At 35.9% G+C, this 18,934-nt stretch overlaps 1 protein-coding gene across 1 annotated transcript in view; it reads right to left on the reverse strand.

Moving 5' to 3' along the window:
- Nucleotides 1–432: 432 nt before the first annotated feature.
- LOC107737296 (intersectin-2-like) overlaps nucleotides 433–18,934 on the reverse strand; it is a 39,440-nt gene continuing 20,938 nt past the window's right edge. The window contains exons 8-39 of the mRNA XM_016548762.1: nucleotides 18,381–18,523; nucleotides 18,208–18,271; nucleotides 17,716–17,853; nucleotides 17,542–17,630; nucleotides 16,760–17,055; nucleotides 15,662–15,799; nucleotides 15,368–15,508; nucleotides 14,448–14,532; nucleotides 14,158–14,297; nucleotides 12,075–12,238; nucleotides 11,360–11,607; nucleotides 10,124–10,245; nucleotides 9,876–10,039; nucleotides 8,934–9,006; nucleotides 8,631–8,809; nucleotides 8,176–8,231; nucleotides 7,883–8,049; nucleotides 7,622–7,655; nucleotides 7,399–7,520; nucleotides 7,103–7,199; nucleotides 6,792–6,983; nucleotides 5,096–5,217; nucleotides 4,864–4,970; nucleotides 4,117–4,300; nucleotides 3,683–3,781; nucleotides 2,838–3,005; nucleotides 2,496–2,705; nucleotides 2,253–2,374; nucleotides 1,972–2,054; nucleotides 1,806–1,889; nucleotides 745–918; nucleotides 433–658 (exon numbers count right to left, since the gene is read on the reverse strand). Coding sequence (XP_016404248.1) covers nucleotides 501–658; nucleotides 745–918; nucleotides 1,806–1,889; nucleotides 1,972–2,054; nucleotides 2,253–2,374; nucleotides 2,496–2,705; nucleotides 2,838–3,005; nucleotides 3,683–3,781; nucleotides 4,117–4,300; nucleotides 4,864–4,970; nucleotides 5,096–5,217; nucleotides 6,792–6,983; nucleotides 7,103–7,199; nucleotides 7,399–7,520; nucleotides 7,622–7,655; nucleotides 7,883–8,049; nucleotides 8,176–8,231; nucleotides 8,631–8,809; nucleotides 8,934–9,006; nucleotides 9,876–10,039; nucleotides 10,124–10,245; nucleotides 11,360–11,607; nucleotides 12,075–12,238; nucleotides 14,158–14,297; nucleotides 14,448–14,532; nucleotides 15,368–15,508; nucleotides 15,662–15,799; nucleotides 16,760–17,055; nucleotides 17,542–17,630; nucleotides 17,716–17,853; nucleotides 18,208–18,271; nucleotides 18,381–18,523 — 4,363 coding nt within the window. The 3' untranslated portion in view covers nucleotides 433–500. The remainder of the gene's footprint in view (nucleotides 659–744; nucleotides 919–1,805; nucleotides 1,890–1,971; nucleotides 2,055–2,252; nucleotides 2,375–2,495; nucleotides 2,706–2,837; nucleotides 3,006–3,682; nucleotides 3,782–4,116; nucleotides 4,301–4,863; nucleotides 4,971–5,095; nucleotides 5,218–6,791; nucleotides 6,984–7,102; nucleotides 7,200–7,398; nucleotides 7,521–7,621; nucleotides 7,656–7,882; nucleotides 8,050–8,175; nucleotides 8,232–8,630; nucleotides 8,810–8,933; nucleotides 9,007–9,875; nucleotides 10,040–10,123; nucleotides 10,246–11,359; nucleotides 11,608–12,074; nucleotides 12,239–14,157; nucleotides 14,298–14,447; nucleotides 14,533–15,367; nucleotides 15,509–15,661; nucleotides 15,800–16,759; nucleotides 17,056–17,541; nucleotides 17,631–17,715; nucleotides 17,854–18,207; nucleotides 18,272–18,380; nucleotides 18,524–18,934) is intronic.

Here is an 18,934-nt window from a genome sequence, read left to right on the forward strand (position 1 = left end):
CGACATCTGAGATGCTGAACTAGCTGTGGATTACATTGTTTCTGAAGGGAATGCGCCCCCGATCTACATAAATGCGTCTATGTTCGCGCGAATCATTCATGATCCAGCCTCATCTACAGAAGAAGTGAGTATAATGTTTTGTAATGAATCTTTGCAAATTGCCTTTCCTAATAATGTGCTAATTAGCAAGTTTCACGATGAATGCGGCTAAAGTAAACAGTCTCTCTGAGAGCAGCTCGGAAGAGAGGGGCGGGGTCAGCAGAGCTCATTAACATTTAAAGGAAAATGCTACAAAAACGGCTTCATTTTAAAATATCTGTTTTTGACAGGGTAAAAAAGGTGTTTTTTTTACACTACCATTGAGAAATTTTAACCAAACTATGTTACAGACTTTTCATTAAGACCCTAAAGAATCATATCAACTTGTGGAAAATGGGCATCCTATGACCCCTTTAAAAGATCTGGTTAATTTTGTAGTACTAATGAATCAGATGTGGAGTTCACAGGTGAGGTGTTTGATCATAGAGCTGCAGGTCAAGCTGCACTTTGACCTCTCCAGTTGGAACTTCATGAAGCAGCAGACGCTGTACCAACGGACCTTTACCTTCTTGATCCTTCTTTATTGTTGCTACAGGAACTTCAGTACGACCTAGAAAATCTGTATTGAAAGCACAATCCTGTTAAAAAATACATATGTTTTTGTGTATGTATATTTTGTGTGTGTGGTGCCATGTAGAATCCCACCGTCGGGAGAGAACTGGTCCCTCTCAAAGATGGTGAGGCAGAGGACGTCCTGATACAGGTCTTTGATGAAAAAGTGGCAGTTGAAGTTCCATTTGGGGTTGAGTGTGTCGGGCTGATGGCGGGATGTGTAGCACTGTGCGCCCATGGTTAGCTCACAGTATGGGTTACTTTTTCCTGTAAACACACACATCATTTCCTACTCAGTATTTTTGTCTTGTTCTCCAGTATTAATATCTAAACATCCTTAATACTAGATGTATTTAATACAAGAGCAAAAACAATGGCGTATACAAATAGCCAGCTAGCAAATAGTCAGCAATGCCAGTGTCATGGGTTTGATTCTCAAAGAATGGAGGAAATTAGCAATTAATGCAATTTAAGTCACTCTGGATTAAATGTATATGCCAAAATGTATAAAGGTAAGATATTACGGCTTATTTTCAGAGAAATTTAGTGTTAGTTTATACTTAAAATAACAATGGAAATACTAATTTTGATTTGATTCTTATTCAATTGGAACAAACTGAAAAAAAAAAAAAACTAAAATACATTTGTTTTTGATACACAGTATATATTATAAGATAATAGTAATAATTTAAGCAAAATTTAAAAATTATTTCTGAAGTTTAGTGAGGTTTATGCATAAAATAATAATGAAAATATTCAGTTTGATATAAATCTCATTCAGCTGGAACAAACTGCAATACAATTGACTCCAAAACTTTTTAAAATAAAAATATAGATATTTTAATTTTAGTTTTTGCTATATGGTATATTCTAAAATTTGAAACCTTTACAATACATATGCATTGAAGATGAAAATGACACTAGATATTAAAATTGTGCTGTGAAATGTAGCACCATTAAAACATTTTAAATTAATGCCAGTTAAAATAATAAAAATAAAACTCCATAACTGAAAGTAGAAACGCAAAAATAATAGTGAAAATTTACTTTTACATAAAAAAAACTATAATAACCCTGAGGTCAATGATTAATGAAGTGACTCTGGGATGTTTGTGTGAATAGAGCCCAGACAGATTGTGTATGTTTCTTCTAACCATTTGGTTTGCAAGGCTTCAACTCTGTCGCCTCCAGGACCGTTACTAACAGTCGCCCGATTCCACTGTTCTTCTGCGAGCGAGCTAAACAACATACACAGGCTTTCATCAGTAAAGCTGCATTCAATCACATTGACTCTGACTCTTAATACTCCTCACTCAATACCTTGGTATGCCTTCTCTCTTTTCAGCTTCTCAGTCTCTATGAAGTGGTCAGATGCCGCTTTGATCTTCTGCACCCATGTAGTCCTAATTTATCAAGAAAGTGATCAATACTGTTGTACAACAGACACTCACTGTAATACATTTTTGCTTTATACTCTATACCGAACGTTGGATAGCCTTTTATAGCCTCACTTATAGTTCAGTGGATCATGTGTGTGTGTGATTGCAGCTTTAGGCCTGTATCTGAGCGTTTTAGTTTGAATGTGTGTATAGTATGTGTACCTCTCATTAATGGTGTCAGCCTTGAGAGTGTAAACACGGTCAATGTGTGAGATGTGAAAAACTGGATCATCACTGGAAGGGTCAGAGGGCATTTTGACCAAGACCTCATTCAGAAACACTGGCTAAAATAAGAGAGACATTGTTAGAGAGGGACATTTTACAAAGTGTTTAACACAAAACAATGTAATCCAGCTACATACAAGCTCTTGATGGACACCGGTATAACCAGTCATGCTGCTTTACCGTTTTATACATCTTGTACTGTGAATTTGAGTTTGGATTGAAGAGTTTGTCAGGCCCAGATGAGAACTGTTTTGAGGTGTAGGTGAGGAGCAGGAAGTCGTTAAACAGGAAGGCCCAAAGCTCCTTGCTGCTCTTGGTCTTATGTAGTTTGCCGCTGTGCAGCAGTTTTCGAGGGCCCAGGCAATTCGTCAGAGAGTTAAAAACGAGGTGCTAAAATGAGAATATTACAAAAAAAAACATTTTCATAAATACCATAACACATAATAAAAGCTGTTGTTTTACACTTAGAGGTCATTATAAAGCACCAAAAGGTCAGCAGCAGCTCTCCTTCAGTGATCTCACCTCAATGACTCCATCACACAGCACATGGTTCTGGATCCATTCCAGCCGATCAGAGTTTTCTTTCTCCCTCACGCCCTCGTTCACCTGTGAGCACAACTCCTCGGCCTGCTCCAGTGCCGCCTGCAGGTTTGCGTGATCTGCATGAGTTGGAGGAGTATTCTCCAGAATCTACAATCATCAGATTTCAGAAACAACAAACAAATTATTTACTTGAGTAAACATCATAAATAATATGGCTTATTTATTTTATTTTAAAATGTTTTATTAATATTCTTAGTAATTTTTCCATTCTATCGAACGTTAATAATAATAATTATAACAAAAATGCAATAACACTGTATTAGTGTTGTATGTTGTGGTACAGTACTGTGCAAAAGCACATTAGTATTGTCACCCAAAAAAATGGTTTTAAGCCAGTTATTTATATCTTTTGCTGTAGTGTGTTTTAGTATTTCCATTCCAGATATTCTTTTTGCCATTATTTGTAATAATCCAGTGAGATTTTTGTATGCACAAGTCTGACAACAGCCAGTATGCTCCACACAGATCTGATCTCACTATCATGGAGTCAGTATGGAGTCATATTACATGAAGAAACCGAAGGGGGAAAAAAACTGAGACAGACTGAATCCAGCAGAACTGTGGCAACGTCTTCAAGACGCTTGAATATATTTCCTTATATAGCCTTGTTTTTTTTTTTTGTTCTTTCATAATTTAATTTTTTTATTCTTTAATTTTTAATTTCCTTCCTATTTCCTCTAATTTTCAATAACAGATATTAATTCTCCTATCATTCTTTTGTTAAATTTTCCATAGTTGAGGACTGTAGGAGAAGCTTCTCGTACGTTCTTGATCAGCAGTGGGTAGCGTGTGATTCTCTGCATTGGTTTCAGGAGGAAGCTGGACAGTGGCATTCCTTTACAGCGGTAATTACTGGCAATTTTCTATGAAGAAGATAAACACAGAATGAAGAGAAGGAAGAGAGTCTAATTAATGTCTTTTCTCTCAACAGTTAATTCATCCATAATATTCCAAAAGAGAGTAGTAAGCGACAGCACCATCTTGTGGACTACTGTGTAAAATGTTCAACTAGTTTTGCTTCAGGACACTGATCAAGCAGCAGCAACCCAACACTAAACCAAATTTGTTTATTGTGAAAAAAGGTTTGTGCGCTGTAACTGAATTATACAGACCAGTGCTAATGCTATGCCTGTCTGAAAGCAGTAGAATGCAAAAAAAATTGTGCAGTTTTTATTAGAAAGTAAGGAACTCCATTTACCTTCAGGAAGAGTTTGAAGTCAGGTGATTTGTCTGTTTTCTGTTGCAGCAGAGCCGCAGCATTGAGCTGGCAGCTGCAGAAGCGAATATAGGCCTGCATGTGAGAGAGCTCTGAGGACAGGATATCACCCACCACCTGCACCGGCATCCGCTCTCCAGCCATCTTCTTACAGACACGCAGAGCTCTGAAAAACACACAGGATATCATCTGGTATATGCATATATGTTATATGTATGCTAGCAACACAATTTTTAAAATGTATAAACTTACTGAGACTTTGTTTTCATTAAAAGAAAATGTATATGAAAAGAAATAAATATTGTATCAACTAGTTAAAAAAAAACAAGGAATAAAATAAATGATTGTCATTAATAATAAACCATATATAAACCATTAAAAATATTGAAGAATTAAAAAAAGTTTTTAATTCCATCACTGACATTTAATATTAATAATAGTTACAATTACTTTCAGCCATTCAGTTACCTTATATTACCTTGAACAAATCTGCTCATATATAAAAGTTCTCTATTTTAATTCTTTCATTTGCATCCACTGTTTGCTAGTTGATAGTCCCAAGTGTATGGGGTAAATGGTTTTCCAGAAGCCTTTAACCCACTAATGAAAACTTCAAATAGAACTGGAACATGAATTAATATTGGACTAAAAAAATGTAAACCAAACACTGAATGTCCACCAGACACCACTTGCAATTGCCCAGACAGAATGCAGTCAGCATTGACTCACTTTAGGAGTTTGGTGCTGCACATGATCAGTTCCTGCCAGTTCACAAAGATCATGCTCATCTCAGCCTCCGTCAGCCGCCCTGACTCTGCCATTGGTTTATAGAAAACCTGACGTTCCACACACACACCGGAACCAAATTAACATATTTATGTAATTTAAGAGTCCAAACAAATAGCATTACTTTCCAAACGCAGATATATAATGAATATTGTTGAAGTGGCTGTTGGTTCACCTCCAGTGCCAGTTCCAGGTCCTCCAGATAGGACTCCTCTGTCTGAATGAGCTCATGGATGTAGCCTTGCCTCTTCCTCTCTTCAGTGCACATAGACTCTAAACTGAGCAGATCAGCACACCCTACACACACACATATGCAGGACAAGCCACACATGCACATGCACTCATCAGTGACCACATCACAACAGCATCTCACAATTAAAAACTTTATTTGTGAAATTCTACGTCATATAATTGTGAATACTTTCCATACAAAAATGCATCCAGAGCAAAGTTATGACATTCAGAATGAACTCTCTAAAATATCTAAGGTCACGACTGTTAGCTGGCTGCATAGCTAGTCAAGTGTGAGGGCAACACGTGTTGATGGTCATCAGTTCCTTTGACTACAATTAAACACACAGACTAACAATCCTGTGATATACAAATATATGATTGTGCTGATGAACAGTGCTGATTAAAGGGTAGTTTACTTTAAAGGGGCCACGTCATATATGTTTGATTATTCAATTGTTTTACCCTGTGGTCCATCTATAATGTTAGTAAAGGTTCTTGTGCCAATATTTTGTTTTTCTTAGCCATGTTTTTCATTTTAAAGTTTAACAAGCTGTTTTAGTTGCTACCAAATACCATCTTCAGCTATTGATGCAAGAAATAGTTCTCTGGCGCATTGGGATACATATTTGCTGTTGGCGTTAAAAAAAAATCTAAATTAAAATGAAAATAAAAAAGTCACAATTTACTCTAATTATTAGTTGTTCTGTCTTACTTCACCAGGACTGGGCAGATCAAGTTACTGAACACTGAATAGATCAATTTTGTCAATTTACTGAATAGTCAATGAATAGTCATTTTATTCAGGTTATAATTACAACAGGTTTTTCAGGTTATAATGAGCCATTTTAATGAGCCAAGTAATTTTTTTTTTTCATTTATTTGTTTGCTTGTTTGTTTGTTTTTTGGGACTGGACAGGACGTTTAGAGTTGATATATATACTGACAATACTGACAAAATATTTAAGAAGTCCCTTTAATTAATGTCACTTCATAAAATGAACAGAGAAAAAAAGCAAGTGATAACTTTTCCCCATTAAACATTTACCGATTACAGTAAGAAAAATATGTCCTAAAGCCAGTGGACATAAATTGATGCGTTCATTTGCGATTTAAGCAAAGTCTAAACAGAAATAGTTGAAGGGGAGGGGTTAAATCCAAACAAATCTAGTCAGTCTTGAGTCTTGAGGCTGCTTTCTGGACCTGAGCAGTGTTCTGATTGGCCCAGAAAAGAGTGGAGGAACAGGAAGGAGGAGCCAGAGCTACCATCCTACAATAAAACAGATGAGGCGATTGACGTGGAAAAAGGGTGGAAGGGAGGAGATAAGGGCAGAGGAGAGAATGAATAATGAAGGGATGGGTAGAGAATATATATTAGAAATTGTTTAACGAAAGAAAGAAAGAAAGGCTATGGCCAAAAAGTCTGTCCTTTTCTGTCCATCATAAAAAGTAAAAACCACAGCTGTGTAAATGTGTTTGTTCATCAACATCTTATTTATTCTTTTTTTAAAAGGTTATTTCAAACCCAATTAATTCAATCTATTTTGATTTATATTTTCCCCACCCTTGCCTTATAAACGAACAACTCTGAACTTTGATGTGGAAACAGGAACTGATAAAGTAACTCTCATAGTACTTACATTGCTGGCTGGGATCACATTCTGTGGTCATCTTCACATAATTAGTTGGAAACAGCCCTACGACCCCAGCGACCTCTCCTTTCCACCAGTCAGGGTTGTCCTTGTTGAGTACGGTGATCAGCTGACCTTTTTGGAAGCTCATCTCATCCTTATTGGCTGCTTTGTAGTCATACATTGCAATAACCTGACACACTACAGGGGGAAGGGGAAAAAACAGAGAGAATGGATGGATAGAGCAGAATGGAACAGATGAGGGAAAACAACATACATGCAACCACATACAAAAGAGTGTGAATGAAAGAGTGTCTCACATGGTTGAGATGCAGGAGTTATTTTGCCGCTGTTGGCCTCCAGTAATCTGACATTAGAGGAGTGGAACCAGCCCTTTTTACGCTTTTTACCCCGTGCCTACAAACACACACGTTATTTGTTTTTTTAAAAGCTGGTGACTTTCCACTGATTTCTATTGTTTTTATACTACGCTATTAAAATTGTCACTTAATGTTTATGTATCTATGTAAACATTTTAATATGTATTTATATGCACAATATGCAAATGCTGTCCTGTGGTTAGGTAAAGTCTGGTTAAGTGATATAGAGTACTAACCTGTAGTTCACCCAGCCACCAGCTGTTTGAGTTCTTATGCAGCACCACGATCAGCTGACCAGGTGTCAGACTCAATTGTTCTGGTGTTGTGGCAGCATTGGCCGTACTCACCTGAGCAATCTCTGAACACCAATAAAGATGGCAAATTAATAATGTCTAAAATGTGAAACAATCCGCCTTGATTTTTACTTCTATGTGATGGTACTCTGCTCTCAAATCTCACCTGGCTTTTTACCGGGAACTCCAGGATTGGCAGTCTAAAATGATAACACAGTGAGCACATCATTATCAAAACGCATACCAACTTAAATGTCTCTGACATTTCTCTGCAAAAGAACTTAGCTAACATTAACTTTTAGAACATTATCTAGCATTAACATTATCATTATCATTAAAGTTTCAAATGAATTAAAAATAAAAATAATTAATATTCATAAGGCAGCTATAAATACACAATAATATACAATTATCTGAATATGCATACATCAGGCTCTTTGGGTTTAACGTAGTTGGAAGGAAAGAGACCAGACTGGTCACCGATGCACCCTCTCCACCATTCTCCTTCCCTCTCTGTTACCAGGACAACATCCTCTGCACAGAATATCAGGTCACCTGATTCCGGACTCTCATATGTGTACAGAGCCACATACTCTAATAAGATCAAATCAAATAAAAAACCATGAGAAAAACCTCTGAAATGACGAGTCAATTTAATGTCATAATATCTCGCCTGGATGACTACAGATGGTTCTATGAAAACATAAACAGACTCCTCACCCTCAAACAGACCAGAATCTGAAAGTTCAATCTCATCCACTGTAGAATATAACGGCCTAGAAGAGACATAAACAACATGAAAGGTTTAGGTTTCTAGCTTTTGTTAAAAGAAGAATATAGTAATACTACCATCTAAATTTATATTTAGAGAAATATTTACAAAATACTGAAGCATAGTTCAATTAAATGTTACAATCATCCCTTTTTTAATACTTCTATATAATAAATAATAAACAAATATTTTTATTTCACCTTTATATGGTACTAATACTTTAAGCTGTCTGGAGTAATAAAAGTCTGACCTATATTATAATGATCTAAAAAGGTGTTAAATGCGTTAAATGTGTAAAAAAAAAAAAAAATACATAAAATAATCAGTTGTCTTTAATTATACTTTAATAATTATTTTATTAAGCATGTTTGTGAGGTTAAGTGAGAGGTATCCCATTTCTTACTCATTCTGTGTGTTATTGGTGGTAACCATGGAGACATACGAGCAAGGGAACCAGCCCCAGCTCTCATTGAGTTCTCCATACCACCAGTTCTCCTGCTTCTCCAGAACCGTGATGATATCATCTTTAGAGAAGCCCAGGTGACTATCAGTCTTAGCGCTCCACTCACACAGAGCTACAGCCTACAGCACAAAAAAATACACAAACATAAATGATGTGCAGTGACAACGATTAGAGTAATATTCCTTTCAATTATCAAAAAACAATGCTGAGATAGATGGTGTGTGTATATTCACACGTGCCAACCTGCGAGTGCTGTGTGTTTGAAGACACTGGTGTGTGTGTTGGAGTTGGTCCTTCAATGTCCAGTCGAGGAATTCTGGGAAAAGAAGGATTTTAAATAATTTATTATTCATTCATCTAAAATAAGCACATTAATCTTTTAAAATATCTGTGCAATTTTTAAACTAATAACACAACCCTAAAACAAATTTAAGTTTAAAGGGATAGTTCACCCAAAAATGAAAATTCTGTCATCATTTACTCTGTTAAAATCATTTCCCACCATCCATCGCAATAGCGGTCGAAGATGTCACACCTACTGAACGTTGCTGAATCTCTGACGGAGGTCTTTCACACTCACTGAGTAAGAATAGAAGAGTGGTGGCAGACTAAACGACTGCATCTGACTTTTCTTCCTGTATGTCTGACACATACTGGAACGCCACATTTTGGCAGCTTACAAATGTGAAGCTCATTAAAACAGTATGTGTGTATATAATATATCATTCATAATTTATAGGTAAATTTCATTCATTTCAGTAAATTACTTTAAACTGATTATATGATTAATCGGCATCATTACTCATTTGTATGGAAGTCTCTATGAGACATTTTTAGTGAATAGTGAAAAGGTTTTAGTAAAAATATATTGCTATTTATTATTATATTTGGGCATGTAACTGAAAATTATTCTATATTATTTTTTCCTTATTTATTTCCTTTAGTGTGGAAAAAACATTCCTTGGTTATTTTTAACTTGTTTCTATGTGTAATTTTAATAATAATAATAATAATAATAATAATTTTGAATCTTCTGGGCTACAACGAATGAAAGGTTGAAAAGGATGCTTTCTCTGATTAACACCCTTTTAAATATAATTTATATCACTAACAGGTTGAACAGTTTTGCCCTGTTATGCTATATTGCACAGCCTAGTTAATAATAGAGTCGTTTTAGTGCCATACCCAGGGTAGTTGGTAGATGGCGCTGTGGATTGTGTAACGGCTGCGGTCAGTTCAGTCTGACTGTCTTTACAACATCTCTCAGCATAACTCTCTGGAAACCAGCCCCTGTTACCACGGTAACTCCCATACAGCCAGCCGGTCTCCCTAACTGTTGATTCATCTACCTGTGGATCCACAGGAAGCCAAATTATATGTGTACTTGAAAACTACAAACTGCATGAGTGAATGTGTTTACTTATGTACAGTACCTCAATCAGACAGTCTGCCTCCAGTGTGAGCTCTTCAGAGTTGCGTGCTGTGAAGGGATAGAGAGCTCTGTAGGTGGTGAGGGCAGGACATGTATCTTCAGTAGTCACAACTGGCTGCAAGCCTGCAAAAAAACAAACCTTAGAACCATATCACAACCATCTCACTACCATTCAGCAAAGGCAGCACATTTACAAATGCATATTTCAATATATAAAAACATTTTCATAACAGAAAGCCCACATCAGCAAACATCATTTTATATCGACTATCGCAGTAATTGTACTGCTCTCTGCACTTTCTGAGTGTAACAGACTATTTTGTTTCTAGATTCAGTTTAGTAGCCTTTAAGTTTTGTCTACAAAATTTATATATTTCTACATCATTAGTAGCAAGTAAAGAATGGAATTATTGTTCAATTCGTTTAAACTTCCAAACATGAATAAATCATTCAACTGAATCAAATCTTTTCAAATTAATTAATTTCTTGATACATTTTTAATAAACACCGCAATATTCCAATTATTCCGTATATGTAATATTCCATTGTGAGTTACAGTAAATTTATTCACTTGAACCAGTTTACAAAACTGGTCTGAATGATTCAATCACATATCAGACTGTTTCAGTTCTCAAGTTCACTGGGAAGTCCATATTAAATCAATAAATAATGAATATGATTGCAGCCATCAACAGTTCTAATTTAATTACTTACATTTGAGTCTGTTTCTCAAACAAAATTGAATTCAGAAGACGAGCGCACAAGTTTTATGGAAAAGAGTGACCGGTAATTCAAATGTTTTCTTTTTGTGTTTCACGGAAGAAAGGAAGGAAGTTGACATTAGATGCAGAAAATGATGACAAGATTTTCTATTTTGGGTAAATTACCATAAAGTAACATTATAATAAACATAATAAGGCATAATTTAAATAAGAATTAAGAGACAGAACACAGAATGAGTTTAGAGTATAGAGTACACTGTATGAAAATGTTTAGCAGCCTATTACCTTCCTTCTCTCAAAACACTCACATTCTAGTGGAGTCTGTTATATTAACTCGGATAATTAATGGGAGGTAATTAAAGTGAATAATGAAGCCATGAGAGCAAGGACACCCATTACAATGAATATAATGAAAACATCATATTCATTGCCAAGTGGATGAATACAAGCCATTTTTAAAGCACCTCACCCACTCACACACACACACACACACACACACACACACACACACTCACTTTTGTTCTCTGTGCTATTGTATGTCATGGAGGGCTGAGTGTGTACAGCCAGTTCATTCCTTTCTCTCTCTTCCCTCTCCTTCTCCCCCCTCTCTCTCTCCTCAGCCCTCCTCTTCTCCTCTTTCTCTCGTGCCTGCTCCTGGGCTTCCTGAAGTTGGGCTTCGGCTTGCCGCCGCTGTTCTTCCCTGAGTTTGGCTTCTCGCTCCTGGGCAAGCTTCCTCTGACGCTCCACTTCCTCCTGCTCCAGCTTCGTCTGTCTAATGTACACATGAGCACAATGTTGAGTGGGTAAAAGAGTGGGTGTTTAATCTAGCCATTTTAGAGGGAATATTTGCTGAGAATAGAAATATGATACGGAAGAAAACGGTACAGAGAAACATGATTGATAAATTAACTAAAAATATTTTTTTTATAAACCTGACCCTACATTGAACATAACTATAAAAACTATAATATATTTTACAAAACTATAAAATATTGACAGAAATTGACATGATTTTTTTAAAGCCTATATGTCTCAATTATATAACACCTTAATATTTCCATATTTTTAATTTATGTGGGAACTCTGTAGATGGCTTGATAAATGTGTATATCTGTGCGTGTGAAATCAAAATTTTACCTGGCAGCCTCCTCCTCTTTCTTCCTCTTCCTCTCTTCCTCCTCCTCTTTCTTCCTCTTCCTCTCCTCCTCCTCTTTCTTCCTCTTCCTCTTCCTCTCCTCCTCCTCTTTCGTCCTCTTCCTCTCTTCCTCCTCTTTCTTCCTCTTCCTCTCCTCTTCTTCTTTCCTGTGTCTCTGTAGCTCTTTGAGTTTGTCAGATCTCACCCTCCTGAGCTGCTCTAGGACGTCCTGCTGCTGGCTCTGCCTCTGTCTCAACTCCTGCAATGTTACCCACACAATTCTTCAACATACACATCATTTTTATAAAAACACTTAGAATAATATGGTGCAGGTTCAAATACATATGGTATTGCATTATGCTCAGCTTTACTGACTGCCGAAACTAACATAAATTACTACTACTGAAAAATACTGAGCTCCTATAAATGATCTGTTCCATTAATGTTATTTCATAAATATATAAATATTTAACCAGAAATACAGTAAAACAGCAATATTATGAAAATATTGTTACAATTTAAAATAAATGTTTTGTATTTTAATACATTTAAAAATGTCATTTATTCCTGTAATGGCAAAGTTTAATTTTTTATCAGCCGTTATTTCAGTCTTCAGTGTCACATGATCCCTCAGAAATAATTCTAATATGCTGATTTGGTGCTCAAGAAACATATTTTATTATTATCAATGTTGAAAACAATTGTGCTGCTTAACATTTTTGTGAAAGCTGTGGTACATTTTTATCAGGATTCTTTGATCAATGGAAAGTTTAAAAGAACAGCATTTATTTGAAACAGATTTTTTTGTCTTTACTGTCACTTTTGATCAATTTAATGCATCCTTGCTGAATAAAAGTATTCATTTCATTTAAAAAAATCTTACTGACCCAAATCTTATATATATATAGAGAGAGAGAGAGAAATAAATATTATTCTGATGATAAATATTTTAGATAGGCCAGTTCTACAATGGAAAGAAAGAACAGCATTTATTTGAAACAGATTTTTTTGTCTTTACTGTCACTTTTGATCAATTTAATGCATCCTTGCTGAATAAAAGTATTCATTTCATTTAAAAAAAATCTTACTGACCCAAATCTTATATATATATAGAGAGAGAGAGAGAAATAAATATTATTCTGATGATAAATATTTTAGATAGGCCAGTTCTATAGGCCAATTAACTGTTTTCAAGCAAAAAATTTAAAATAAAATAACACGGGTCACAGATTTTCACTTCCAGCATCAAATTCTTAAGGATTGTTTAACTTTTTAGACCCTGGCTCTAAGTTTACTGCTGCTTACACATAAACTAGTTATAGAAAAAGAAATGTTTCAAACATTAAAAACAAAAATCTCAATACTTTTTTTAGTTAGTTTTTGGGCAGTGAGTAGAAACCTTTAGTGTACTTAATGGCATCATTACGAGTTGATGAAATGGCACAGAGAGACACTAAGATGTTATGAGGTCAGACATTGAAGCTCATTTCAGTATAATATGGGTAAAGTGAGACTTCTTTCATGGAGAATAACTAGGGCGAAAGGTGAAATGAATGAAAGACAGGCAGATTTGAGATGAATGAGAGTAAAAGAAAGATAAAGAGAGGTCAACCTTTATTAGAAGGAAGAGATTGGTTAAGCAGCTCAGCAAAGAGAGAAGTCCTTGAAGCACACAGTCATCCATTTCTACAAACTATAATGTCAGTCGGGGGAAAAGAGGAAGAGAAGAAAGAGGAGAAATACAGTGGGGGGAAAGAAAACGATAAAAGTGGGCTCAAAGAAAGAAAAAAGAAAGGCTTGGAGCAGAAAACATCAGACGTATACTGAACAATAGCTGAGTACTACATGTATAATGCTCGGGTTTCTGATCCGACCAGCCGGTGCAGTAACTGTGTTAGTGATAGTGTTTGTGTGTTGAATTTTCTTTAGTAGTGTGAACTGTGTGAATGTTAGTGTGTAATGAAGTGCTCAATCCTCTGCCTTCAGGGCTGGGAGTTGAGCTGTAGGTTTTAATCACAGGAACATGGAGAACAAGTGAGTCCCTCACAGGGACATTAAGGTTTAAAATAAATTTGAAGAGAGCAAGCCCCCACCCAAAGTCCACATTAGCTTTAATCAAAACACGGCACTTAAAATGTTGTTGAGATTTACACTGGGAATGTAAGAGAAGCCGCTGACCTTGATTTCTCTGTTGTACTGCTCCATTTGTGAGAGTTTCGCAGTGGTCTCTTTCTCCAAAACATCCAGCTGCTCCTTCAGCTTCCGACAGCTCAGATCTTTCTCGCACACACTCTGTTTCACATCATTTATCAAAGGACCTGAAAGGGGAAGAAGAATGAGAGAAAGAAGGACATAAAAAACGTCAATGCTCCCAGGCCTTGAATTCAGGAGGGATGAAATGGACACAAATGAAATTAGTCATCCATCCGTTTATTCACTGATTGCTTCAGGTCTATGTGAGTGCTCACTTGAGTTGTTTTGGGAAAGATGTAGAATTCTCTCTGTCAGACACTGCATCTCAGGAGCAAGACGACTCAACTGCCTCTGAATTTCCTGCAAAAACACATTCATATAGACTACTAATTAAAAAAAAAAATTCATGTTTTTGAAAGAAGTCTCTTATGCTCACCAAGGTTGCATTTACAGTATTTGTTTAAAAAAAATACAGTAAAAATAGTAATATTGAGAAATTTGCAATTGCAATTTGAATATATTTCAAAATGTAATTTATTCCTGTGATGACAATGAATTTTCAGCAGTCATTACTCCAGTCTTCAGTCTCACATAATCCTTCAAAAATCATTCTAATATGCGTTATCATCAGGGCAGAACTATTGTTCCAGCCACCAAAGACAGATTCACAAATTATCATCAGGCCAGAACTATTGTTCCAGCCACCAAAGACAGATTCACAAATAACCTGCCTGATTTATCTCAACTGCTCTGTGTACCAATAAGTACATTGACAGTCACCACTGATAAGCTACCACTAAATATTGTAGAAACTTAATTTGCTGTAAAGTTGCTTTGCAATGATTTGTATCGTGAAAAGCGCTGTACAAATAAACTTGACTTGACTTGACTTGATTTGCTGCTGAAAAAAACATGTTATTGTTGAAAACAGTTGTGCTGCTTAATATTTTTGTGGACACCATGTTAAATCTTTTTCAGGATTCATTGATAAATAGAAAGTTCAAAAGAACAGCAGTTATTTGAAATATAATTTTTTGTAACATTATAAATGTCTTTACTGTCATTTTTGATCAATCTTGAAAACATTTTATTGATCCCAAACTTTTGCACAGCAGTGTACAACAATGATAAAATGAAAAGAAAGTAGAAAAAATAATTAATGCAATGCTATTCATGCAACAAAAACAAAACCTACCTCAAACTGTAACTGTAGGGAGTTGATATCTGTAATACGACTATCTCTCTTCTGATTGATCAGGTCCAGCTCGGCCCTCTGGATCTGCCTCTTACTCTTGGCATCCCGCAGCCTATCGGAGAACTGCTTATGCTTGTTACCCTAGGAGACGAAAAGACTGAAATGTTTTTAAGTTGTAATATACTATAACTATCAATCCCACAGAAAACAGCATGTACAGTATGAGACTGGATGGGGAACAGAACAGGTATACGGAAGGAGAAAAAAAATAGAAAGAAGAAATTGCAATCTGACCACCGCCTCCAGCTCCATCTCGAGATGCCTCTTCCTGTCCTTAAGTCTCTGTATGTCGCTCTGCTCTTTTTCTCTCTGTGTCTGAAGCTCCACTCGTTTACTCTTCTCCCATTCCATCTGCCTCTGTCGCTCTGCTTCCTGAGAGAGCGATACAGGGAAGGTTAATCAACAGATATATGGTCTAACCACTCATTCAGACATGACTATACTACGTAATTACGCTCCCATCATTTTTCCTTGGGCAAGGAGCCACTCCACTGGTACAGTATATATTACGGTTAACTCATGAGTTAATTAAATATATCTAATGCCATTACATTTTTTAAAGCAATGAACCTATTTTCCTACTTTTATATAGTACAACAATTTATATCTGTTCTTTATGATTTCTAAAGACCACCAGGGCAGGAGTTGAACACACACATTTTGCTTGTGTAATGAAATGCAGCATTAGAGAATTATTAAACTAAATACATTACAGTTATTCATAATTAATAATCACAAGCTTTCCGATTTGTAATAATAATTCATTTAATTATTTAATTTATGCACAATTTAATCAACCACTATATTCCTAACTTAATATTTCAACATTAACTTCATTACATTATTTATGTAAATGCAGTGAATTTTATTTACATATATAATATATATTATACAGTTATTATATTAAATAAAAATATTAAACAATATTATATATTCAATATAAATTATTTTGTAGAACTATATATATACACACACACACACACACACACACACACACACATATATATATATATATATATGCACAAAAATAATATTTTTTATTTTGTATGTATTGTTTTGCACACTAAAGAAAAAAAAACACTCAACATATTTTCTTAACATATATAAAGGATTAGACGTAACATATTTAAAGATACTGGCACAACTCACCAAAAAATGTATTAACTAAACCTTCAAGAGATAAATCATGATTTTGTTTTTTGTTCTTTTGACAGCCCGAGTGTATAAACAATTTATTCATAGAACATGGATGCATGTGTAAAAAACGTAGGGCTTTGCTGTAACATTCTAGTGGTCGTTCAACCTCTGTCTGCCCTTGCATGCTCCACTTGCCTCTCGTCGCTCTAATTCTTTCAGTCTTTCTTCTTCTCTCTGTCGCTCTAGCTCTTTCTGTCTCTCTATCCTCCTCTCCTCCTCCCTTTGTCTCCTCAGCTCCATCTCCCGGGCTTCTCTCTCATTTCGTTCTCTTTCCTCCCTCTCTTTCTGTTGTCTCCTCTCCTCCTCTCGTCTCGCCTCTTCTCTCCTCCTCTCCTCCTCTCGCTTTTGTTCCTCCTGCAGAGCCAGACGACGCTTTTCCAGCTCTGCATTTCCTCTCTGGAAATTCTCCTTTAGTTTATCCTCAAATGACGCTGACAGAGACAGACAGAAAGGTGAGGTAAGTGTCATCAAAGTCAACACGATAAAAACAGTATAATACAGAACAGAAAAGTGTATATTCAAAAAAAAAAACTATATTATTTGAATACTAAATATTCAAAAAATTACTATATCATGAGGTTAATCTAAAGGATTTGATCTCAACCCAAACTCAAAAGAGACTGTTTAGCTGAATCATCAATATTTGGAAGGATCATTTACAATACTGTACTGCATTGTGAGCATTAAGCATGGAATAGAACAGGTAAATACATTAATAAGGTACTAAATGCATAAGTCAGGTTTAAAAGGCAACACACACTTTTGATTAATAAATGTATCTTTAAATTTGGCAATTCTGAGTATAGCTCATATAAAAATATCATATATATTATTCAGCATATAGGCAATATATTGGACGCCGATAATCTGTTGGCCACTAGTATATTATATGTATATGTATATGCAAATGCCATTACTCTTGCTTTTCTGTGGATGTTCTGGCTCAATCAGCTCAGTGTTAATCAGAGGAACAGGTCCGTTCAGCAGGTCACATGACTTTGCGTGTCTGAAAACAAACACACACTCACAGAATAAACACAGTCTCCTCTATAACTTACTCATTCCAGCATGGGCGGGTCTGTGTGTCCTACCTGAGTGAAGGTGGCACAAGGTCAGGAGGTAGAGTCAGAGGTAAGGGCTGCCCAGTCTTGGCCATATCAACCAGGTGCATTGCTAGAATAAACTCTTCTGCTCTCAACTGTCCATCACGATCTACATCAGCAAGAGCCCTGAAGACAGATATATTCATATAATGTGCCCATGCATGCACACACATTTGCGATTAACCTGGAAGCATTTCAAATGTATAATAGATGAATCAGTTCCTAATTATCCAGCTGGCAGCTAAACAGCAGACGCAACACTGTGGAAGTAGGTGTTTAGACAATATAGTGTGATCCAGGGTTTAATGTGTGCGAGTGGTCTTCAACAAGTTTTATTTTACTTTTTTTTTTGTAAAAAAATATATATATATTAAACAATGCAAAGGGGGAGGATGTGTATGCAAATAATGTCATCAAAACATGTTCTTCTTGAGATTAATGAGTGTTTCATATGATGAGTACAGTGTTTCGTGAACTCACCATATGGTAGAAAGCTGTGTTTGCGTGAGGTTTGATGCTGTGAGGGCATTTCTGACCTGGGGACCTTCAAACAAACATACAAAAGAGTTATGCGTAACACGTATGCAGGGATGCTATCATATGCAAACACAGCCATTGCCTCCTCTTTCTGACATCTACAAACACACAATCACCTGACAGGTATCCGCTCATCAGCTTGTCTAGACTGTTGAACTGCTGCCGGTATTTCAGACGAGACGACTGAGGCACCGCCCAATCAGATGCATTCATTTTGGGGGAGTTACTCGCAATGGAGGTGGTGGAGGAAGAGTTAGAACTGTGGAAATTTAGAAATAAATGATTATTATGCTTTTCTATAAAGGTGATCATTTAACATCTAATGCTTTTAATTTCTAAATAAGTAAATAAACTTACTTATTAAGGCTTTATGTTGCACCTAATTAATAAATGTATGGTATTCTTGTCCTAACTAATGCTAAATACAGATCCTCTTCATTCTCCAAATCTGCATGTTCAGATAATTCCTGAGAGTTTTCACTTGTACAGCACTCTTGAATTCAGAAATTGCATTTGCATGCCAAATTCTTATCAAATGAGCTCCATTTAGCAGCTGTTCATTAACACTAATATAATCCTCTCATGAACCAATAACCCATACCATCATAAAACACAGACAACTGGTCTCAGGCTAGCTGCAAGATCAGCTTTTCCTTCAGTGCTGTGAGAT

Source organism: Sinocyclocheilus rhinocerous, unplaced genomic scaffold, assembly GCF_001515625.1.
Source record: "Sinocyclocheilus rhinocerous isolate Xijiao unplaced genomic scaffold, SAMN03320098_v1.1 scaffold1606, whole genome shotgun sequence".
Taxonomy (NCBI): domain Eukaryota; kingdom Metazoa; phylum Chordata; class Actinopteri; order Cypriniformes; family Cyprinidae; genus Sinocyclocheilus; species Sinocyclocheilus rhinocerous.